We start from the raw sequence: 26,017 nt of genomic DNA, 5'->3' as shown, positions 1-26,017 counted from the left end.
TGCTTAACACAATTGTTGGAGATCATAATAAAACAGCTCAATCAAAAAAAGCCAAATCGGATGAGAATTGCGCCCTCTTGAAGCTCAAGAAGTCAAGATCCAAGATCAGTTTATATGGCAAATATATCAGGTTACAGACCGATTTGAACCAGATGTTGGAAGTCATAACAAAAATCGTCACTAAAAATTTCAGCCAAATAGGAAAGGAATTGCGCCCTCTATTGGCTCAAGAAGTGAAGATCCAAGATCGGTGTATAACGCAGCTATATCAGGTTATGGACCGATTTTAACCACACTTAGCACAGGTGTTGGAAGTCATAACAAACAACTTCATATAAAGTTTCAGCCCAATCGGATAAAAATTGCGCCCTTTATTGGCTAAAGAAGTCGAGATCCAAGATGGGTATATAAGGCAGCTATATCAGGTTATGCACCGATTCGGACCATACTTAGCACACTTAATGGAAGTCATAACAAAACACTTCGTGCAAAATTTCAGCCAAATCAGCCGGATAAGAACTGCGCCCTCTAGAGGCTGAAGAAGTCAAGACCCAAGATCTCCTCTAGAGGCTGAAGAAGTCAAGACCCAGCTATATTAGGTTTGAACCGATTTGAACCATTCTTAGCACACTTGTTGGAAGTCATAACAAAACACTTCGTGCAAAATTTCTGTCAAATCGGATAAGAATTGCGCCCTCTAGTGGCCCAAGAAGTCAAGGCCCAAGATCGGTTTATATGGCAGCTATATCAAAACATCGACCGATTTGGCCCATTTACAATCCCAACCAACCTACACGAATACGAAGTATTTGTGCAAAATTTCAAGAGTATAGCTTTACTCCTTCGAAAGTAAGCGTGCTTTCGACAGACGGACGAACGGACATGGCTAGATCGGCTTAAAATGTCATGACGACCAATGGTATTAATACTTTATGGGGCCTTAGACGCATATTTCGAGGACTTACGAACGGAATGACGAAATTAGAATACCCCCCATTCTAAAGAGTGTATTCACGCATTCAATCACATTTTTATTTTGGAAATCGCGGATATAAAATAAAACAAGTATTTAGCAATACAAGCAATTAGTTACAATTGTGTTTGTCACTGTATTTTACATGAACCAACTCTTTCTTTCCAACGTTCTTGGTGATGGATGGATAATGGCCATTATAAATCCTCTACATAAAAGAATCGAAAAACAAAACCCATTATACAATACTTGTCAAATCTTGGCGGCTGTGCTGAGGGTTAAATCAAAGACAGGTAACAGAGAGGCATGAAAAGAAAGAAATGGGGAGGAATTTTAAATAAACGTCAACATGAAATTATAATTAACAATGTTTAGATAAAGATACCAATAATTTAAAAAGAGCCCATGGGAGGAAGGGGAGACTACGATAATTGACAGCCTAAAGCTGTGCTGTGAAATATTGCCCCAAGATTTCATGAAATGTTTCAGTTCAATATATACCAACATTGCATACTTTTAGGCTTGCATTTGAATTTTTTTTAGTATAACGTATACAATCTAATATCAGATTTTTATTCTTCTTTTTTGTAATATTTTAACATTTTGGAATCGTCTGGAATTATCAATTAAAACTTTATAGGAGCAAAAAAATCAACTAACGACTAGATTTTAAAAACTAATTTTTTCCATACCGGCCCTATTTACTATGCTAATAAAGTCTAAAAGTTTTGCTTTTGGTATTATTTTTTCTAGTTTCGGATTTTTTTTTACTGATTTAGGTTAAACTATAAACTAATCTAAATAAATTTCATTGCTAAAGCTTTTTGTTTTACTTATTTGTAGGGAAGGAAGAAATAAAATAGAAATAATTTGAACTTTTATGTACTTTTTATAATTAACAATATGGTAATGAAATACTTTGAAATAATTTTATATGGGTGAATTTAACAAAATAGTTTTGTGTGTGTTTTCATTTAATTTCATTATTTTGCTGGGTTGTTATTTAAATTGAAAAGTTGGAGGGACAAAAATATGTTAGAACAAACAACTAATGATAGTGGGAGCAATTTATAGGGAATTTCTGTAAGTCGTCCTTTCTATGGTTTTTTACTACTATTTTTATTTATTTTTTTAATATACCAATTCGAATACTGGTTAAAGCTACATTTATTTTGTTCTGTAGTTGTTTTTTTCATTAAAACAAAACAAAGCTCCGCATTGTACTTACATTCATTTATACATGCACTGCGGAAAAAGAACAAAATTGTTTTTTCTATAGTCTCATGGTGTGAATTTTAAATACCGTTTGGTATGTGGTATGCGACGTTGGTTGGGTTTGATTGGATTTCTGGTATTCGTATTGGTGTGGCACAAATTGATGGTGACATACCTATGCAGTTGTTTTAATTTTGATTATTTATTGCGCTGAGTTTTATTCATATGTGTGTTGTAAGGCACACACACACACACACACACTCGCACACCTTAACACATTGGCTGATTGGCATTGTAGTTTCTGGTTATACTTTAAATTGAATATAGAGCTCATTTCTATGGTTATATAACATCGCCCATGCTTGTTAGGGGACTTTATTTTTATTTTGTCACTGAGCGAAAACCATTGCATACTTTTAGCTGCTTTGGTTGTGGGCTCTGAATTTTATTGGTTGCCTATTTTTGAGGGGGAGCTTGTTCAATTAAACATTTCACAACCATGGTTTTGTGTTTGTTTTTGTTAGAGGACTCGCTGCTGTCAATTTGATTATAATTTCCCATTTTTATATATGCTAAAATTTGATTATGTTGTCCATTCATTGAGGAAATTTAATTTGTTAGAACACAAATATTTATCAAATGAAGAATACACAGAAGTGTGCTTAAATGTTCTGCACAGGTGGCAAAATGTAGTCATACACCCTAGCATGTCGTTGACATTAACAGATTTATTGCTGTTGATTATCACCACCATTTCCCAGGCCGGCCTTTGATTCAGGTGGGACCTATTAAACAAAGAAAAAGAAACAAGAGAAAAAAGTTAGAAAAATAATACATTTTGTTTGAATTTTTTCTTATGCACACAAAAAAAGAGAAGAAAAACAAAGCCTTAAACAAACTCAAGCAATTTTTTATCACAAAAATTTTTAGAAATATAAAATACCACAACATTGAAAATAGGTAAACCAAAAACAAAAAATTCTTTCATATCTCTCTAACATACTTGAGAGAGCCAAGAAAGAATAAATAAACAGGCATACTTTTAGGCTTATGTGTGACATCTAAGCAAACATATGTGGTGTGGTGTTAGTTATTGTTTTTGGGGAGGTGTGGGATTTAGGAAATAATGCATGAAACTTGATTGTTTTTGATTGTTTGCGTTGATATGTTGTTGAAAAATGTGTGATATAAATTTGTAAAGGTTTGCTGGGTTGCTGTTACCATCACATTAAGCAGACATTTAGGTTAACGAAAACAAAACAATCAATTTTCGTTTTTAGGGTTAGTTTAAATTTTTGAAAAAAAAAATTTAAACATTTATATTGTTAGTTAACAAAATAAAGAAATTTATAGAATAGCTGGTGTTAAAAGATTTAGTCATAGAAAAGGTACAGGAAAATCTTGTATTGTGGGGTTTTCCTTTAAAACTGTAAAGTTAAAAGAAATATTCTGTTTTTATAGGGATTCCTACAATAATCCTATTTGAATAAGAGGCAAATTTTAGTCGCAACTTCAACATAAACTGAAAAGTGTTAACAAGTAAAAACGTCCTAAGTTCGGTGGGGCTGAATTTTGAGTACCCGCTACCATGGATTTCACTAAACAAATTGCCTTTATTAACTCAGCGCGTTTTTTGAATTATTTGAAAAAAAAAAAATCAAAATGGGAATTGGTTGCGGCTGTTTGAAACAGTATTTAAGGGGCCTATATGAGTTTATCGGTCAATTCGGATCATAGTTGTCGCGGACCTGGAAATCAAATTTTGAAATTTCAGGCAAATCAGTTGAAAATTGAGGAACTTAAGATGTGAAATATGGGGATCGGACCATATCAATATATATACCGATTCGAATCATACTCGGCGTGGATATTGAAAGTCAAAGCAGTAGTCTTTGTGGCAAATTTCAGCCAAATCAGATACAAATTAAGCCTTCAAGGGGCTCCAGAAATCAAATCTGGGGATCGGTTTATATGGGGGCTATTTCTGTTCATAGGCCGATTCGGATCATACTTGGCATGGGTGTTGGAATTCATACCCCCAAGTTGTTGTTCCAAATTTCAGCCAAATCGGATGAAAATTGAGGCTTCTTAGGGCTCAAGAAGTCACATTTGGGAATCGGTTTAAATGGGGGCCATATCAGTATACAGACCAATTCGAATCATACTTGACATTGTTGTTGGAAGTCAAAGTAGAAATTTTTGTGTAGAACTTCAGCCAAATTGGACGCAAATTTAGGCTTATAGGGGCTCCAGAATTCAATTCTGGGGATCGATAAATATGGGGGCTTTATCAGTATACAGACCGATTCAAATCAAACTCGGCATGTATGTTGGAAGTTAGAACACAAGACCTTGTGTCAAATTTCAGTCAAATCAGGTGAAAATTGAGGCCTTTTTTTAGGAACTCAAGAAGTTAAATCTGGGAATCGGTTTATAAGGGGGCTCTATCAGTATATAGACCGATTCGAATCATACTTGACATGGATGTTGGAAGTCAAAGCAGAAGTCTGTGCAAAGTTGATGAAAAGTGAGACTTATAGAGGTTCCAGAAATCAATTCTGGGGATCGGCTAATATGGGGGCTATATCAGTATACAGACCGATTCATATCATATTCGGCGCGCATGTTGAAAATCTGTTAAATCAGCTGAAAATTAAGGCTTCGAGGGGAATCGGTTTATATGGGGGGCATACCAGTTTATTCACCGATTCAGATCATACTCTGCATTTATGTTGGAGGTCATAACCGAAGGCCTTTTGCCAAGTTTCAACCAAATCGGATGAAAACTGCTTTTAGGGACTCAAAAAGAAGTCGAATCTTATGTACCCTCCATTATAGATCACATTTGTCAAGTTTCTTGCCCCGTATCTCTTTATAGGCAAACAAAGGATAATGAATAAAAATTGCTATGCTAAAATGAAAATATTGTCCATTAACATTCCATTAAGGAATAGGGGCAAACTTCTCACATATCAATGAGTGCAGTCCGATTCAAGTTAAAGTTCAATGATAACGGGTCTCCTTTTTATAGCCTAGTCCGAATGGCGTGCTGCAGTGCGTCACCTCTTTTGAGAGAAGCTTTTTCATGGAATAGTATCTCTCAAATGTTGCCAGCATTAAAGGCGCAAACCACGGCTGAACATTTTTTTGCTGGTGGTCCCGCCAGGATTCGAAACCAGGCGTTCAGAGTCACATAGAGGACATGTTAACCTTTGCGCTACGGTGGCCTCCTGGTGGTTGCTATTCTATTGGAGCTATATCAGCTTATAAACCGATTGGGGCCTGACTTGGCTTGGATGTTGAAGTCCATAATAGATACAATTGTGCAAACTTTCAACCAAATCGGATAAGAATTGCGCCCTATAGGGGCTCAAGAAGTAAAATCGGGATATCGGTTTATACGAGAGCTATATAAGGTTATGAACCGATTCAGACCATATTTCGCATTCATGTTAGAGGTTATAGAAAAGGTGCGTGTCCACATTTCAGCAAAATTGGGTAATAATTACGCCCTCTAAGGGCTCAAGAAGTAAAATCGGGAGATCGGTTTATACGGGAGCTATATCTAGTTATAGACAAAATCACACCATATTTGACACATATGTTATATTGACTGTGAAAAATTTTAGCATTATCGGATAAGAATTACGCCCTCTAGAGGCTCAAGAAGTAAAATTGGGAGACCGGTTTATATGGGAGCTACATCCGGCTCTGAACCGATTCAGGCCATACTTGACACGTATGTTAGGGGTCGTAGAAGAATTCATTGTGCAAAACTTAAGCCCATTCGAATAAGAATTGCGCCCTCTAGGGGCCCAAGAAGTATTATCGGGAAATCGGTTTATATGGAAGCTACATCAGGTTTTGGACCAATTCGGACCATACTTGGCGTGTCTGTTAAATGTCAAAGAAGACGTCACAGTACAAAATTTCAGCCAAATTGGATTCTAATTTCGCCCTCTAGAGGCTCAAGAAGTCAAATCGGGATATCGGTTTATATGGGAGCTATATCAAAACATAGACCTATATGGCCCATTTACAATCTTAACCGACCTACACTAATGGGAAGTATTTGTGCGGAATGACGATTTTTTTTTTGATGAAACTATTATTATTTTTGTTCTCTCCACCTTCTTATGGTGGAGGGTACAAAAATGAGATATTCTAGCCGAAACGAATAAAAATTGGGTTCCCCATAGCATTAATAACTCAAATCGGGTGGTCGGTTTATCAAACATATCAGATGAGTTTCAAACATACTTTCAAAAGTATAACTATTTCAAATAATACACAAATTATCTCTGCAAACACCTAAAGGTATGCAACATTTCACAATATATTTGTATTCCCAAAATTATGTAAATAACTTATGCATCAAATGTGGAAAACATTTCCAGATTATAAGAAAAACAAGTCTTATAAATGTTATGCACCTTTATCAATCTTCAGACATGTCATACACCAAATGTTCTGTGGGGAAAACAATCTGCATGGGAACTTTTTAGGGGCTCTTATGTTGTTCTGCGAATTCCATTAATCAATCATTGTTTTATAATGATTGTTACAAGAAGAGGAGAGGGGGAACATTTGATATGATATTATCAAATGTAAACACAAAAAGCGATTATTATAAATGTTTCTTGTGGTTACTTCCAAGGAAATTTGAATTTATTATGTCGATAGATAGCAAGGAGATAATCACATAACACATTAATATTTGTGTTTGAGAGACAAATGAGAGAACGCTGTCTTCTTTATAATGCCAATTGTTTGGACGTCTCTACTGTCATTTTTAAAACCACCATCATAGGATAGGGGGTATGCTAATCTAGTCAATCCGTTTGTAATACCTCGAAATAATGATCTGGGCCCCTTAGAGAATATATTTTCTTGGTCATCTTGATATTCTCAGTCGTTGGGGTAGGGGTGGCAGATTGCAAATTGGTCTTATCAATTCGGATTTGGATATTGCTCCCATATTGGTTAGAATCTTCGACTTGACTTCTTGGCTCTCCTGAAAGCTGAAATTTTTGGCTGAAATTTTGCAGAACACAGTTACGATTTCTAAAAATTGTGCTAAGTATGGTTCAAATATAGCTCCCATATAAACCGATCTCACGATATGACATCTTCAGACCCCAGAAGCCCTAATCCGACTGGCACAATCAACTCATCAAGCATCTCCGATGACTGTAGAGTGAATAGTGTGGTGGATATTAAAATTTCTGGCATTAAAATAAACGGCAAGATTGAAGTGTAGTAGTTCAACTTCAAACCATCGTGACGCAGACTAGCATGTCCGCCCATGACGCTGAACGCCTGGGTTCGAATCCTGGCGGGAAAATAAAAAAAAAATTTAGCGTTGGCTATCCCTCCTAATGTTGGCGACAATTGTGAGGGTGTGGAATAAAGAAGGTATAGAGTTTAATCTATACAGAAGGTATAGATTAAACAGTATGGGAGATATCACCATGCTTTGGAAAACGTTTAATTCTATGGGGCTTTGACTACTTATCCCTACGACTGGCGACCACACATATAATTCGTAATACACGCGGATTTACAACACTCCAATCACGCCGGACGCCGGGAAGAACGCAGAACTGACTGTCTCACTCTTTCGATATTTTCCAGAGTTCTGATGGTCATTGAAATCCAATACTGGGTTAAGCCACACTTCTACGTTCCTGAATTGAGTTAATCCACTACAGAATCGAATTAAGACCAGGAACGAGTCTGTAAGGAGGAATTTCAAAGCGTGTGCGGAAGACACGTTGCGTAGCAACAAGTGAGCGACCGTTAGAAAAGAAGTTTCCGACGGCGAAGGTCCGCTGCTTTCTAGACCAGAGCATGATGGCAACTGATTGGAGAGAAAAACAAACTTGGTGATTTTCCCCTCCAGATGCGCCCTCTCTTGACCTCCGCCCCACCAAACTCGCCGCTCGAAAGTTTTTCAAATAAGTACGATTCTCTGGAGCGAGGGACGCGTTAGCGATATACTCAAAAAACGTGGCATGACTGACCTTGTCGAAAGCTTTCCAAAGGTCTAGAGCCACGAGGACCGTAATATCGCATGGCCTAATCTGATTTGATTTACGGCGCAGTGTAAGGAATCCGTGCTGGTGCCCAGCATATGGAAATTCTCCTACTAGTCTTGAGAAGAAAAGTCTCTCAACAACTTGGCTACTAGCGAGAGAAGGGAAATTGGTCTCTACGACTCTCCTTTAGTCGAGTCCGTTCAAGGCTTCTGTAGCGGGATCCCATTTTCCAGACATCGGGAGTGCCTATAAGATTTTGAGAGTGGCTACTGGTGAGAGAAGGGAGATCGGTCTGCACGACTCTCCTTTACTCTGGCCCTTTCGAGGCTTGAGTGGCGGGATCAAAATGCTAAGTTGCCCTTGAGCATTATGGAACAGGGGCCGATTCAATGATATGAGGCCTTCTTTTGATAGAAGAGCGTGAACAACGTGCGCAGTGCTACACCATTTTGGGGAGAAGTTTTTACATGGCTGCCATACCATTTTTGCAAATGGCATAGTAACTCACAGATATCGCCAGCGTTAGGAGGGTATGACCACCGCTGATAAATTTTTCTAATGTTCTTGCCAGGATTCGAACACAGGTGTTCGGCCATAGGCGCATAAGCTAACCTCTGCACTATGGTTGCCTACTAGCAGGATCACTCTGCCTATTTTGTGGATATCGGTAACTATGAGAGTGACTACTGGCGAGAGAAGACTCTACTCTACGGTTTGTACGACTCTACTTATTCGGGTCCTTTCCAGGCTTCAGTATCCGCTCTCATCATCACTCCGCCCATTTTCCAGACACCGGAAACTATGAGAGTGCTCAATGACAGGTTGAGGATCTGTGACATGTGTTCGACTTCCAGTACATCCATAAGTTCTTCAGCATCAGTGTAGAGATTCCGTCTCGGCCGCCAGCGCCTTGGGCGACTTGGCGCTGCGGATGACATTTGTAACTTCGTCCTCGTTCATCGACTCAGGGACCCACGAATGCGACGAATGGCTCCCCTTCTTACCTTGTCACTCTTGGTATGCTGTATAAATTGACGGTTAAATAACGGGCGCATTTTTTCGGTTCGGTTACTGTTACGTCGCCAACAGTAAATGAGACCCTGTCGGAATTTTTTCTTAGTAAGATGGAGTCCTCCCCCTAAGTTGCCAGGCCACCAATTATCTTAACAAATTCATGTTTCCAGTCAATAGACAAAGTACAAAAAAAAAAAATATACCGCAACACTTTGACTTTTATAAGAATGATAGATGCTACTGACTTCTGATGAATATTGTCCAGAGATCAGCATTTCATGGGAGATAAGATGAGGGTATATAAGATTAGACTCTGCCGAATATAACGCATTCTTAAAGTCTTCACAGTAAGGTGAAGACCATATGACTTCCGTTTTGTCCTTTTAGTTTGTGTCTAAAAAAATAAATCCTGCAGGTGGAAGAGACGAAGTTTTAGTCGATTCTTTATACAGGAAGTCACAACAGAAAAATAAAAATTGTGAGTAAATCAAATCGCATGATTGGTTTCTATGGGGACTATGTAAAGTATTGGACCTAGCATAAAGTATTGGACCTAGCATATGTAGATTAGGGGGATGACTTTTTTACAACCTCATATACCTGTATCATATTTTGATGTGTTTTTATTTAAGATTAGATGAAATCTTACACTTAAGGTGATTTAATAACAAAGCCTAAATTGGCATTTTGCGCTTCGTTTTGAATTAACTGTAAGCAGTTATATAATAGAACACAAGCATGTAACATAATCAAACTCTCAAGGAAGCTAAATATCTTCGTTATATAGGTTAGGTAAGTTTGAAAAGGGGGTGCGGAAATTAATCCGCCCCATGCCAGGAATCGGTTCAAAATCCTTGAAAAAAAAAATCAAAGTTAGAAATTCCGTGCTGCTTACAATTGTTTTGTTTTGCATACCACGCCTCTAAGTTGCTTTATGTCTGCTCCATCCCCAACTAAGTGTCTGTGTACGTTAGCCGCGAAAGCCGGACAATGACATAGGAAATGATCCAACGTCTCATCATCTTCCCTGAATGCTATACACATGCAATCACTTGCCGCATCAAGTTTGTATAAGTGAGCTCATAGTCCTATGTGTCCCGTTATGATACCGAAAGCTCTACTGACCTCATTCATACCTTCTTTCACTAATAGCCTCGTCTTCTCACGATCCGGATTTCCCCATAGGATTTTCGTCATTCTACCGACTGTTTCGCTGTTCCACAGTGTTATCGCTCACGCCTTTATCTCGGACTGCGTCGACTCGTAAGGCTTCGGGTTAACTTAGTTTATTGACGGCAGTCCTCTGACCTTCCCTGCCAAATCGTCTGATCTTTGATTCCCCCTTACTCCCTTATGGCCCGCCAACCAAACGATGCGGATCTTGCCATCCTGAGAGAAGGCCCTCTTCAGAGAAGGAGTAATATAAGTATTGCTTAACTTTGATTGCACGCTCACAGCACTGGTTGCCACGGGCAATGTTGATTGGATATTCATCTTATTTCCAGTGTGTTTTGAAGCATTTGAGAGCTTTTTGGTGGTTATTCAGAGTTCTTCAAAATCGTCAGTGCGAAACAATTGACTACTGAACCAATGATCAGCCCTTGAGGAAGAAATTAATGGGCAGATTCTACGCAACCTGTTCCGGGTTTCAGGCAACAGAATAAACGCAAGAAGAGCTTGAATGGCACGAGAGTTTCAGCGGTCATTGCAGATGTTTGAGAACTGGTTAAACTTTACAAAAAGGAATCCATCCCTCTCAGTGAAGTGACGGAAGACACGAGTGAGGTGGGAGAGAAACTTCATGTCGTCTCTCCAGCCGCCTGTTTCCTTAATAAGAGTTTTACCATTTCTGAAGGCTGCTTTCAATTCATTATAATTCCTCATCAAATTCTGCCAAAAGAAGTACTCAATGTTTGGTGATTTAGTCGATGCATAGAGCTCATCGTCCATGACAACGTGAAGAACACGACCCAGCACATGGTGCTGGCAACTGATGAACTTGGGTGTGGTGTGACCTTTCTCTTCGAATATTTGCTGTAGTCGAACTGTAGCGCTTGTTGTATAGGCAACAATCGTTACAATTCATTCCCATAGGTTGAACTCATGTAACATATTCTGGAGTCCTTCTGCTATTTTTTGAGCTTTGCCATCTTTTAATTTGAGCGTAATCCATTATTATTTTCTTTGGATTCATTCTTGATGATCTCTGCCTGATACTCAACACTCTCGAGGTGTTTAACGTCAAAGGTCATGCTCCACTTTTCCAGATAAAGCGTGCTTACCAAGCTTCTTTGTATATAGCCTTGTAGATTCCTGACTGACATGGGGTTGGGGTTTCAATGCCCTCAGCGAAAAGCTCTTGGCAGACCATTGCATTGAGCTTGTAACAAGGCGTTTTGTAATGCCTGTTTGGTTATGCTTCCTTTTTGATGTCGTTGATGATTCATTGTCATCCTCCCAACGAATATCTGTACTGTTGTCGAATGAGTGCGTGCTACTTTTGGAACAATCAAGTATCGCTGAGTTGGTAAATGTGGAAACAGTCGCTTTCATTGTCCTATTTCGCTTGGATGGGTGGATTGTATTGGCTGGTTTGCGGCGGGAATAGACAACGCGACCTTTGCTCTAACTTGTAGTTTGTAGAAATTCGTATCTTCTTTGCACATTCATTCGCCTTTAACCTTGGTTATGTCGAACAATTCCTTCAATAAATCAACGTTTATTTTTCTGCAGCGCCCGTTGTAGTGTATTTCAGAATTTTTGTTAGTTTTGCACAATTGGCTTAAAGTTTAATGTTTTGCTCCATAAAGATTTAAGCTCAATAGCAATTAGATCGATCCGCTCTCTCCTGGATTTAAGAAATTTGAAACGTCCAATGATGTGGTTGTTCATTGGTATGTGAGTCCGTTCACTTAATCATCCATCAACAATTGTCACGTTGCTTCTTCTTGATGGTGCTTGTATCTGGACTACGTACCTTGTCCAAGTTTCCTTTCTCAGCACTGTGTTAAAAAAGCCCTTCTTAAATGACAATTCGATCAAGAACACCTATTTATACAACTTATTTTGAATATTTCAATATGAATGAGCGCATCTTATTTTACGTTTATTATATACCTGAGTAAGCACGTGTACGTTGCAAATTTTTCAAAACTTCCTAATTAATGACCCCTAATAAATGGGGTTTCTGTAACAAACTCATGTCCAACTGGTAGCCAACGGAAAAACACAAATCAATAAAAATGCACTTTTCCTCTTCCTCCTAAATACCCAAAGGACAATTGAGCATAAATTTATGAGAGTTTATAAGATTCCTACCACAATCATAAACGTGACATTACCCTTTGTTTCTCACCGATTTTCTTTAAATCTGAGAATCATAAAAAGGCGGCCAACGGGGTTTCTAAAGGTGATTCCAAATGAGCTAAATGAAGTATATAAACCGATTTTTACGCTTAATACCTCGTTTAATTTAAAGGTTATGTGGCTTTTCGTGAAAGTTATAAGACTTGCTACATTTTTCCGTTTTGGATTTGTATGATTAAAAGAAACGAACAAATTTAAGTTTTTTTCACAAAAATATAATTACAAAGTGGTTTGTGCGCGACCTTTTTTAATATTTAAATGGAATAAACGTAACTTGAGTCATTAATAGGCAAAAGTTCATTCATTTGGGCAACAGGAAATAATTTTTAAGAAAAGAAGTCAAAAAGTCATCACCCTAATGTAGATATCACCTGATCTCAAAATCCTTTTATTAACTTCTAATGTAACTTCTTAATCTAAACTTATAAATGTTTCACTTAACCAAATAATATGACGACTAAGATAGATTTTTTTCTGTGTACCGTCAACGCAGCTTTGACATATTGAAAATAAAATTTAAAAAAAAAATACACACACAGACATACGTACGTATAGCAAACAACATCAATGCACTTATCTTTTTTTATAATTAGTTTTTTTTTTCATAAAATTTTAAATAATTTGTATTCACAGTGATCATGTGGTACCGATACCTTTTGAACGATGAATACACTCAGTATGTCTCTTGGTTAATGCAATAATCGATTAGTGATTATCGATAGACGATAACACATTCGGTCAACTACAATGAGGACTGTACATATTGGTGTTTGTGGTGCTCTTGTTTTGTTGTTTTAGTATCTTGCGGTTGCTGTTGTCGCTACGGCTGTGTTACGGGAGTTACGATTCGATACGGGGTGGGGTGGGGTTACGATTGATTAATTTATGTGTAAAAGCTATGGAAGTCCAAGAAATCCGAGTAATCGGTTTGATTAGCCTGCTGCTGATCAAGCTATAGAAATGATAAAATGCCGTTGGTGGGGGTCATAATGGTGTTGTGATAGTGGTGGTAGTAGTAGTAGAGCGGCAGTGATGGCGGTTGCAGTTATAGTAGTAGTATAGTTGGTGAATTCAATACATGTTTTTGTAGTAGTAGTTGTTTGGGTTGTTAGGCGATGGGTGAAATAAGATGTGAAAGTTTGAATAAAAGAAATTTTTCGAATAATACCAAGGAAATATAAATAGAAAGAGCCGAATAGTTGAGAGAAAATTAATAACAAGTGTTCCAAAAATCTGTGTTATAGCTAGAATGGGAAGAATCTACTCTTTCGCTTCTTTTGCTAGGTGTTGGCAGCCTTAGGGCATTGCCTTATCTTAACTTACCAATTTTTTAAAGCAATCATCATAGAAGGCGGTCATGGATCGATATAGATGTCGCTTAACACCCGACAGCTGATGACCCTCATCCGGATAGATTTGCTGTTTGTATAGCACACCTTTATTGGTTAGAGCTCGTGCCAAGACCATAGATTGCTGCACGTGCACATTATCATCCGCTGTGCCATGTATCAAGAGGAATTGTTTGTCCCGCAAGTTATCCACATATTTCGAGAGATCACCCTCCTCATAGCCCTTGTAGTTGTCGGTGACATTCGGAAAACTAAGATAACGTTCAGCGTAGGTGGAGTCTGGAGAATGGAGAAAACAAATAGAAGTAGTTTTGAAAAATCCAGAATTAAGTTCTTAATATTTATTTTTAATTTTTAGAAAGCTTTAATTAACCCGGATTGTCATGGGGCTCAATTCTCTTTCTATGAAAACATAAAATGAAAAAGAAAATACATTTTCGTTTCACACTATGAAGTTAATTTGACAGGTGAGATGTGCGTCTTTTAAATAAGTGGTGGTTTGTTATTTCTGGTATAGTAAAGGGTGATCTATTAGCTATTATTTTTTTGGCAACACTGGCTTAAACAGCTCATTCACGTTTCGTGTTTTGTTTCATTGCCAAACATCTTCAGTTTGGTCTATAATTTAACCATGAATCGTCTTACAAACAAACAACGCTTGCAAATTGTTGAATTTTATTATCAAAATGCCTTCTCTGTAAAGAAAGTTCATTGCGCGCTTCTTCCATATTACGACGAAGCTCACTTTTGGCTCAATGGGTACGTAAATAAGCTGAGTTGTCGATTTTGGTGTGAAGATCAGCCAGAAGCATTGCAAGAGCTACCAAGTCACAGTTTGGTGCGGTTTATGAGCTGGTGGAATCATTGGACCTTACTTCTTCAAAGTTGATGCGATGCCATCTTGAGGTGGCATCTAACTTTTTATTGCCCAAAATGCAAGAGCTTGACTTGCATGATTTGTGGTTTAAACAAGACGGAGCCACATGCCCCACAGCACGCGTAACAACTGACTTATTGAGAGGCGAGTTCGGTGAACATTTTATTTCAGGTTCGGGATCGGTCCAATGGCCGCCTAGATCGTGCGATTTAATGCCTTTGGACAATTTTTTGTGGGGCTTTGTTAAAGCTCTTGTCTTTCTGGACAAGACAACATTGAAGCATTTATTCGTTAGATACCTGCCGAAATGTTGGAAAGAGTATGCCAAAATTAGACTAAGCGGATGGATTTGAGAAGCAGTCACGGTCAACATTTGCATGAAATAATCTTTAAACATTAAATTTTATGGACCGTACTATCCATTTAAATATAGATTTCATGCATTTTTCTGAATTTTATGTGTGTGTTTTTTTTTTTAAAAACTTTCCTATAGCTTTTAAAAAATCACCCTTTAGGCTGATTCGGGTTACTTTCGTACATTAAATTGCTTTTGATTCTTATTTTTTTTAATAACTTCCTTCCTTCTTACCATACAACTTCCAATTGGTAACCGGACTAACGCTTATGCCACACTGAAATATGGATTGGGTTCCTGCCAGCGCCAAAGCCGCTGTATAGCCACCATAACTCCAACCCCAAACTCCCATGCGGCGACCATCAATGAAATGTAGATTATCTCTTAGGTACTCGCTGACCTCTAGCTGATCGGACACTTCTACGGTGCCCAAACGCTTGTAGACCTCATGCAGCAGCTGGTAGCCCTGACCCGCCGAACCTCGACCATCTATCTCCATAACAATGTAATCCTTGTTGCCCGCCAAATACGAATTCCAATCCACATGCCATTTGTCGGTGACCAATTGGGTTCCCGGTCCCGAATACACATGAAGTATTGTGGGATATTTGGTTATTTCGTCTTCCCGCAGAACCGGAGGTAGGTACAATCGAACTTGGGCATGATAACCTCCAGAGATCATAACAGGGAAAGCTTTCACTTGGGGCATAGCAGTGCGTGCCATTCTTTCCTTAAGCCGGGTGTTGTTTTGTATTGTCATCAGCAGCTCCAAGGGCAGATGGGGCTTACCATGGCCATTACCACCATTGCTGCCGCTATTGCGCTCTCCCAGACCATGATTGACAATGTAAATGCTCGAGGTTGGCACCACGGGCCCCAGACAATCGATGAGCACAAATTTGGCCTGATAACTGGGCGGGAATTTGGCATTGTGGTATAGGCATTCACTGGCTGCCTCAGAGATTTTGGCCGCTCTAGGATGTTTCTGCTCCAAGGGTAGCGCTGGACCTGCCACCGCTGGCGTTTCCTCGGAATTCTCCCAGTCATCATCCCAAGCAGTGACCAGCTTCGGTGGGGGTTTGGTATGGGCCTCATAGTTGTAAGTGCCATCACTGTTCTTGGGCAAGGGGCATGTTATACATTCGGGGGCATAGAGAGGTGAGCCATGACGTGGTGGCTGCGCTGATACCCTATATAAGTGCTGTTGCGAGGGCAGGCGCTCTGGTACTCCCAGAAAATAGCTGAAACGAACCAAACAACAAATTTAGCAATTTAAGGGGAAGGGTTTCAACTAAAAACGCTTAACGGTTTTTTTTTTAACTGCCCAATACTAACATCCAGTTGTTGACTTGATCCCAATGCAGCAGTTGCTTCACCTCGTATTGGCCATGTGTCAAAGGTATGACACGCTTCCTCGCCACATGAACGTGCACAATGTGACGGAAATATCCAGAATTGCCATCACGCAATGGCGATATGGAAATGTAGGAGGTTCCATTGGCAGCAAAAAGCGGCACGGAAACCGTGTCGACCCAGCCACGTCCATCGCCGCTAACACGATGTGTCTGCAATGTAATGAGCAATGTTTATGATGTCTATAAAATGTTTTCTACAATCGCCTCCCCCATCATCATCATCATCACTCGCTATGATTGCCTTTATTATTGGCGAGCCAATTTTATGGTACCACCCATCTTCCTACTCAATGCTTTGGTCGAAACTTACCTCAACACAGACAAACATGGGCGATTTGCATACGCTAACCACGGAAATATTTTGTGGTCGATTTAGCCAAACCACACTTATTTCAGTTTCGCTAACCCAACTGGCGCTGGTAAAATAGTACTCTCTGCATGGTAGTTGGGGCGGGTAGCCATTTGGAAAGGGGGGTAGGGAAATGGCCGATTGCCATTAGAAAGATAACAAAGTTGCAAATTAATTCATAATTTTCGGTGCATACTTGTTTCCCAGAAGTTACTTACTCATCCTGCAGGATATTTGGTGGCTGAACTTCCCGCATGCGAAATTTCTCTGGATCTTTTAAGTCAACCACTTTTAGTGTTATATGAGGATTTTGTGTACCAGGCTTGGGATATCTGAAAACAAAAATTTGAAGAGGGCAAAAACATAATTGTTTGATTAGGTCGGGAGGTAAAGTTGTTTTAATATGTGTATGAAGTTGTTATTATAGAACACACAAACTAAGGAAGTACACAAGTATTCGCACACAAGCATCCCCTCACAAGCATTCCCACACAATTTTTGTTACTGTTATGACAGCAAAAGATTGCTGGAGATAAACATTGTGTTTTCTTTAAATATTTTAGAAATTATTTTCCTGCAGCATCAAACAAAAATTTCAAGAAACTTGGAACAGGAAAAAAAATTTCATGAAAAAAAAATAGAAAAGAATAAAAAAAATTACAAAATTTAAACTTCCATGTCCCTCATCCGATGTCGTTCCCTCTGGTCACATTGCTAACACGGTCCAAACCTATGAGGTCTAAGATAGAACCCATTGTCAAGATGAAACCCAAATTCCAGGGGCTCCTGACACCCGTGGTACCAGGTTTAAGTATCCGGTCACACTTCACTGCCAAAATACTACCATCAGTTGGACTCCTGGTCGTCCCGCACTGGTCACCTATTAAAGAGAGAAAATCGCCCTAAGCGGCCCTAACGCTAGTGTACATACAAAGCACTAAACGTGACACGGCAGCTCTCACAAGCTACGCGACACAAATGATCTGCAACTGGGACTCAACAGTAAATATGGTCTCCCTCATGTACAATATAACCGACATCACAAGCTAACAAAATAACAAGCAAAAACAAGTAGAAAGACATTAAGTTCGGCCTGGCCGAACTTTGAATACCCACCACCTCGGGTATATATGTAAACCACCTTTCGTCATAATCCAGAGAAAAATGCACAATTTATGCCTCATAGCATCTTATGGTAATATGGTCCGATTTGGACCAAATTCGGTACGGACAATGAGTGGTCTAATAAATAACAACCAAAAACAATTGTAGAAAAAAATATTGGTCTTTTTGGTAGCTATATCCAAATATAGACCGATCTGAAGCATATACGAGACGGATGTAGAAAAGCTTAATATAATTTCAGCGAAATCGGATAATAAATGCGCCTTTTATGGGCCTAAGTCCTTATATCGAGAGATCAACCTATTTGGCAGCTTTATCCAAATCTGTACCGATCTGGGCCAAATTGAAGAGGGATGTCGAAAGGCCTAACACAACTCACTGTCCCAAATTTCAGCGGCATTGGACAATAAATGCTCCTTTTATGGACCCAAAACCTTAATTCGAGAGATCGGTCTATATGGCAGCTATATTCAAATCTGGAGCTATATCAAGTTATGGTCCCCGATTTGACTGAAATTTTGCATGATGTGTTTTGCTATGACTTCCAACAACTGCGCTAAGTATGGTTCAAATCGATTCATAACCTGATATAGCTTCCATATAAACCGATCTGGGGTCTTGACTTCTTGAGCCGTTAAAGGGCGCAAATCCTATCCGATTTCGCTGAAATTTTCCAAAGCTTGTTTCGTTATTACTTTCAACAACTGAGCAAAGTATGGTTCAAATCGGTCCATAAATTGATATAGCTGCCATATAAACTGATCTGGGATCTTGACTTCTTGAGCCTCTATAAGGGGCAATTATTATCTGATTTAGGTGCAAATTTATTCAACAGCTTCTCCCATGACACATACGTGTCAAATATGGTCTTAATCGGTCTATAGTCTAATACAGCTTCCCTTCCCTAGAGGGCGCAATTATTATCCCATTAGACTGAAATGTAGCATGAAGTGTTTTGGTTTGACCATTAACAACTGCGCCAAGTATGGTCTAAATTGGTTCACAACATGATATAGCTTCAATATAAACCGATCTGTCGATTATTCTCCTTGAGCCTCTAAAGGGACCAAATATTTTACAATTTGGCTGAAATTGTGCGTAACGACTTGTTGCATGACCTTTAATATACGTGTAAAATATGTCCATAACCTGATATAGCTCCCATATAAACAGATCTGCCAATTTTATTTCTTGAGCCACTATAGGATGCAATTACAATCCGATTTGGCTGAAATTTTGCACAATGAATTTCACACCAGCCAAACCAAGTATGGCCCCATTTGGTTCATAACTTCAGATAGCTGAAATAACTAGGCAATTGTTATCCATTATCCTTTGTTTGTCTATGAAATATCGGCCAAAGAACTTGACAAATGCGATCCATGGTGGAGGATTCGGCCCGGGCGAATCTTTTTTACTTGTTTTCTAATGTTTTTGCCATGATTCGCACTCAGGCGTTCACAGTCATAGGCGGACATGCTAATCTTTGCGCTACGGTGGTCTTCGTCATACTAACCATATATTGGGTTGCCCAAAAAGTAATTGCGGATTTTTCATATGGTCGGCGTTGACAAATTTTTTCACAGCTTGTGACTCTGTAATAGCATTCTTTCTTCTGTCAGTTATCATCTGTTACTTTTAGCTTGCTTTAGAAAAAAAGTGTAAAAAAAAGTATATTTGATTAAAGTTCATTCTAAGTTTTATTAAAAATGCATTTACTTTCTTTTAAAAAATCCGCAATTACTTTTTGGGCAACCCTATAAATACTGAGTCAATAGTAATGACACATATCTCTGTTTGAAAGACGGTGCACTAGTCTGGCATAGAGAATCACATTTCGATATCAAGGAGCAGACTACCAATCCTATCTTCGTCCTCATCTTGGAGTCATCACTGAAGGCCGAAGTCTCATTGTCCTCCAACACAGTGTCCACCACCTAATTATCTCTATCGGTGAAGAAAATTCTAAAGATTAAATCTGGAATCGACATGAGTTATAGGTAGAACTTCTTTAGTCTTCTTTCCACACCTATTGTATGTAGTATGGTTCTATGACAATAAGTGTCCTCCTTGTTGTTGCTGAAGCCACAAACATGTATATGTTGAAGTAGCGATCCTAGTCAAAATCCATAGGCAAGCAAGCTCGTTCCGGTCTATAGGACCGATCACAGCGGAAACTTTATGGCCATTGGTTATTTGAATGCACCAAAACTTACCTTGTCATATCGAGTATCACTGGCACTCAGTATATAAGCAAAAGCCGGTGCCGCCCGGCCACTCACTAAAACTCTCCACTCGATATCAGTGATTGCCCGCGACTGCAATTGCAGCTGCAGTGATGACGATGAACATAACACATAAGTCGGAGCTCAGAATTCCAACCCGTGCTTCTTCTTCCTTTAATCTTGAAGCGTATCATAATGGATTGATAACTCTTGTAGTTATAACTAAAACTGTTTTCATTAATTGACCAAAGTGCTACAGTTTTTGCCTAGCTTCCCAAACTCGGATTACAAGTACGTGGTCTCGGTTTCGATTTCCATCGAAGGCAAATAATGTGCAATATATTTGTTTGTAAGTGTGACTGATTTCTGAAAGCCACTCTTACCTAACCTTTTGAAGGATTTTGATCATTATTGCGATAAGTATTATTTTTTTGATTGACATTATTAACCTTCAACACCACTGCTGTGGTACAGGGTATTATAATTTAGTAAATTTGTTTGCAAAACCCAGAAGGAAGAGAGCTAGACATTGATAAGTATACCGATCGACTCAGAATCATTTTTTGATTCGATTTAACTATGTCCGTCTTTCTGTCCGTCTGTCTGTACATGTTAATTTGTGTGCAAAGTTTAGTTCACAATTTTCATCCGATCGTCTTTGACACGGGCATCTATTTGGGCTAGATAAATTGGGATGGCCTTTGCAATCACATTTATGAACCGATTTTTTCATTATTTTGCACTACTATTTTTTCTATAACTCCCACAATATGTCCGGATTTTGGTCGAAATTCCACATTTCAAATTTTAGTTCCGACGACTTAACTTGCATACCCAATAAGGTGTTGGGTATTAAAAGGTCGGCTTCGCCCGACTTCAGCCCGTCCTTACTTGTTTTAACCTCAAAAACTGATCTTTTTTGATTAATTATTAGACTCAAATTAAGTATCTCATTAACTACCTTTTAGGACAGAAATAACTTATTATCAAGTAAAAATTTTTTTAAAAACCTTAATTGTTTCCTAAAAAATTTAAAAACTTGTATCTTTTAAATCAAATTCGTCGTCTTTGGCTAGTGTAGATTAACTCACACTTTGTTTTACTTGACAATTGTAATATTTCGATTGTGAACTAAAATTTATTGCTAGCCTTCTTGTATTTTTGCATATTTTATTGAATGTCGCACATTGTGTTATCTTTGTAGCAAACTTCTTAATGAATATTTAATGAACTTCCTTAACAAGGACATTTCTCATTTTTAACACAAACACTCAAAAACTCAAGCACACAAACACCCATAGGTACATACTTAGCCACTCAACACGGTATACTCACCTTAGTGACCGTATTTCCGGATATAAATTAGCATTTGGATGATTGCCAGCACCAGCCGAAGTGGCTGAGCTACCTCTTGCATTGTTGTAGTTGTTGTTGTTGCTGCTGGTTGTACCATACCAGGCAAAGTGCTGTTCCTGCACCATGGAATCATTGAATGAGCCATACAACATCATATGGCCATCATGTGAAAGCCAAATTGCATTATTCGTATTTAAAATTTCCTCTATAAGCACCAAATGAAATGGAACAGAAGCAGGCGAGGGATGAGAGAGAAAAGAGAATTAGAGTGATATTAAAACAAGGTCCTTCTATGAGAACAATGTTTTGCGGAGATAGTTTTTTTTCGCTTAATGCACTATTTGTGCTAATCTAATTTGAAAAGTGTATGACACAGGAAATTCAATTTGAAATCAATTTTCCTTAGACAACTGTCAAACCAAAGTGTTGCAGAGAGGCGAGCGAAGCATGAGGGGTTAAAACACTTACCACCCCATGCTTGGGTCATGACAAGGCCCATTACCGGTGCAAATGTTTTCCACAAGTTTCTGCAAGGCATCAATCACTCACTAATGCACACACACACACACACTCTCACTTACCTTCATACAGCCAATCGGGTATGCCGTGGAATACAACCCCCGGTACGCCATCTCGCGTTATGCGATGAACAAATTGTGAACGCGCCCCCTGGCAGTAGTAGATGTCGTAATTGTAGACCAAGACGATGGCATTGTTGTGGGGCGTAAAGCGAGCATAGTGCAAATAGGGCCACTCGTCGTCACTGCTATCGATTTTCAATTTAATACTTTCACTGTATAGGCAGTGAAGTTGGCGGAGAAGTTGGTTGAGCATCAACAGCAGCAGGTGACAATGGCAAGTGGGGTTGTCAGTGCAGCATCAAAAGCATCATCATTAACGTTGCACCGCGAGGAGCAGAAGGGAGAAACAGTAACAGCATCGCATGGGAATATAGAAAGAGAATTAAAAAAATAGACAGTTTTTCCAGTTTATTCCAGGTGTGAAATTGAGTAAAAAACTTGGTAAATTGGTTAAACCTGGCTACTTGGGGCTTTAGGCAGCCCAGAAGGGTTGTCAATTTAAGCTCCCTCAATAGACATTTTGTTAAGGTTAATGCTTAAGATTTAAGTTTGATTTAAGTTCAATATTAGGCAGAGTGAGAGTAGCTATGTTCAGCTCCTACGACTACTGATTAATTAAAGTTAGCTTGCCTGACAGTTTGGCATTATGACTTTATTTTGGCATGTACTTACCTCGTTTGAATGTCAAACAATGTGTATTGGGCCAAAAATGAGTGACGGAATAATTTAATAACATTTTGTGACACCATCAAATAGCGTTTATCGGCTGAAATGGTGAATGTGTACGGCGCTAAAGTTTTCTATCAAATCCAAACAGAATGGCAGCAACAGCAGCAGCATTAAGGCAGCAGACCGGAAACGGAAAACACCAAAAACAGAACGTTTATTAAATTCTTACATATAGTGGAAGAAGAAGAGGAAGAACAATCATTCACTGACACTAAAACCAGCAAACGCACACGTACACATGTAGCGAATGTCTGGCATGTCAGTGTATGAGATATAAAATGATGATAATAAAGGATAATTATAATGAATATACACTCACACACACACACACACACACACACCCCAGCAGAGTGTGTGAGAGGAAGAGAGATAGAGGACATATAAGCAAGCGAAAGGATGGTAGATGGTGGTTTAGATCTACAGCGAAATTAATAACAAAATTGAGATGAACAACATGTGTTGCATTAAATTATGATGATGGTGATGATATGATGCGGAATAAACAGATTACACAAATTGGTGGAAGTTTAGTTAACAGCAGATTCTCTCATAAATAATGGCATTTTCATTATTACCCGACCAGTTGGAGAGGTCAGCTCTTTGAAAATTTAATTGAATATTCAACTAAACTATTGCTATATTCTATGTAAGGCAAGCTTTGATGGGGGATTTTCCAAGAAAGTTGAACTTGTACTTAATTTGTTGGGACAATTAGATTTTGATAGTGTGCTCGTATTACCAGTGCGGGGGTCATGGCTTTCGATTCCCTCCAGAGTCTTTGGCTGTCGCTAATGTAGTTTCAAAATGGACTTAAATAGTCTAAGTGAGTCATTTTAATAATAGAATGTCATTCTATCTAGCCATCAGATTTTGATTAAGTCTCATCATTGAGCTTAAAATTGAATCGGACAGCACTCATTGATGTGTGAGAAGTTTGCCCCAGTCCCTTAATGGAATGTTCATGAGCAAATTTGCATTTGCTTATACATAAAAGTAGAAAATAGCATTTTCCGTAAGGTCTAAAAAAATCGCCTTACTCGATTTTCTTGAACATCACAATTGTGTTGATGATGGTCTTTAAGAAATATTAGTTAGTCGGTATAATATTTCGATATTTGAAGGGGGTGAACTCCCAGCCTAATCATATTGCCACATGTTGGAGGTGGGTGAATGGTTTAAAGCTAATTTTGTTTTGGATTCCTATAGCAAATCAGCAATACGAATATTATAGCAAAATGTGGGCTTAAGTTGCACTAGGGGAACGCCTCACTCAAACACTCTCCAAGCGAACATGTAAGCCGATTGGGACAAAATGAGCTTAAAAAAACTGTTTTTGGGAGCAATGTACGGAATCTGTTATCCAAAATTGATGACCGATGATTGCAATTTGGGCCTCCAAAGACGAGTATTTGGGAGTAGATTAGCAAACATACCCAGGTGTCACACAGAAAAAAAGTTGACCAAAAATGAAACTTTGAACAGATTCTTTTTTGTCCCTAGGCGGGTTAAGTTCAAAGATGGTCTATATCGGACTATATCTTGATATAGGCCCCATATAGACCGATCAGATGATTTAAAGTCTTACACCCATAACAGTCACATTTATTATCTGATTTTGCTGAAAATTAGGACAGTCAGTAGTGTTAGGCCACTCAAAATCAATCCATCAAATTGGCCCAGATTTGGATATATCTGCCGTATAGACCGATTTCTCGATTTAAGGTCTAAGGCCCATAAAAGGCGCATTTATTGTCCGATTTCGCCGAAATTTGGGACAGTGAGATGTGTTGGGCCTTTCGACATTTTTTTTTTCAATGTGGCTCAGATCGGTCCAGATTTAGATATAGCTGCCATATAGACCGATCTCTCGATTTAAGGTTTTGTGCCCATAAAAGGCGCATTTATTGTCCGATTTCGCCGAAATTGGTACATTGAGTTGTATTAGGGCCTTCAACATCCTTCTTCAATTTGGTATGTATGAAGCTGCCATAAGACCAATCTCTCGATTTAAAATCTTGGCCCCATAAAAGACGAATTTATAATCCAATTTCGCTGAAGTTTGACACAGTGACTTATGTTAGGCTTTTCGACATCCATATCGTTTATGGTTCGGATCGGTCTATATTTGGATATAGATACCAAAAAGACCAATACTTTCTTCCATAAAAAAAAAGATTTGCATTTATTAGCCCACTCAATGTACGTGCCGTATTTGGTACAAATTGAATCGTATTCCGATATAGCTGTTATGGGGGCATAAATTATGCATTTTTTATCGGGTAATGATGAAAGGGGGTTTACATATATACCCGAGTTGGTGGGTACCCAAAGTTCGGCCCGGCATCTTAACCTATATAACTAACCTTTCTATTCAAAGAATAGCATTGCAAAGAACTTATATAAGTTTGGCAAGTGTGGGTTATTATTTAAAACACTTTGACTGGCTTAGTGAATCATGATTTCTGATACGCCATGTATCTTCATCAACACCTTTGTCTTGATTAAGGTGCCCTATATACCCAAAAGACTATTGGGTACGGTGTAAAGCACGCTTTTGTTTTCAAACAGGGCTCAATAAGTCCTCAAACTCTCCTTATCGCTGCAAGAGAGATGAAAGCCTTACTTTCCACTGTTCCGATATAAAATAATCATCAATGCTAAGAACAACAAAGATATCAACATGGTTTTTTATTAAAATTTTGGAACAATTATTTATTACAAATTATGTGGCAGTCGATAATTAGGCTAAGTTTCAGTTCACTCTCATACTTCAGCTTCTTTTGTATAGGGAACAACTTAAGCCTCTGGTGGGATTTCGCTACCAACTCGACTATATTTGGCTTTGTATAAAAATCCCTTTTAAGTGTATTTATTCTTTACTTAAAACAAAATCATTCATTATTCATGCCCCTTGGATTTGCATATCATCAATGTCTTTTCATTAATAATTTATGACGATTTTGTGTAATGATTTCTATTCTTTACTTCGATGTTAAGTACCATTTTGGTTTTTTGTTTTGTTGTAAGGTCATTACAAGTTGCTATTGACA

At 38.5% G+C, this 26,017-nt stretch overlaps 1 protein-coding gene across 2 annotated transcripts in view; it reads right to left on the bottom strand.

Annotated features, from left to right (window-relative positions):
• The window catches only part of LOC106083296 (inactive dipeptidyl peptidase 10), a 161,484-nt gene that overhangs the window by 5,641 nt on the left and 129,826 nt on the right, over window positions 1–26,017 (bottom strand). For both annotated transcript variants that reach the window (XM_013246262.2, XM_013246334.2), the window contains 9 exons: window positions 22,911–23,038; window positions 22,239–22,450; window positions 21,637–21,862; window positions 17,170–17,283; window positions 16,913–17,036; window positions 16,523–16,752; window positions 15,422–16,428; window positions 13,930–14,234; window positions 2,202–2,973 (listed from right to left, as the gene is read on the bottom strand). In XM_013246262.2, coding sequence (XP_013101716.2) covers window positions 2,917–2,973; window positions 13,930–14,234; window positions 15,422–16,428; window positions 16,523–16,752; window positions 16,913–17,036; window positions 17,170–17,283; window positions 21,637–21,862; window positions 22,239–22,450; window positions 22,911–23,038 — 2,403 coding nt within the window. In that variant the 3' untranslated portion in view covers window positions 2,202–2,916. The remainder of the gene's footprint in view (window positions 1–2,201; window positions 2,974–13,929; window positions 14,235–15,421; window positions 16,429–16,522; window positions 16,753–16,912; window positions 17,037–17,169; window positions 17,284–21,636; window positions 21,863–22,238; window positions 22,451–22,910; window positions 23,039–26,017) is intronic.

This window comes from Stomoxys calcitrans, chromosome 3 (genome assembly GCF_963082655.1).
Source record: "Stomoxys calcitrans chromosome 3, idStoCalc2.1, whole genome shotgun sequence".
Classification (NCBI taxonomy): Eukaryota; Metazoa; Arthropoda; class Insecta; order Diptera; family Muscidae; genus Stomoxys; species Stomoxys calcitrans.
Note: the sequence above shows the minus strand (reverse complement) of the source record. Positions and strands in the feature narration are given on the sequence as shown.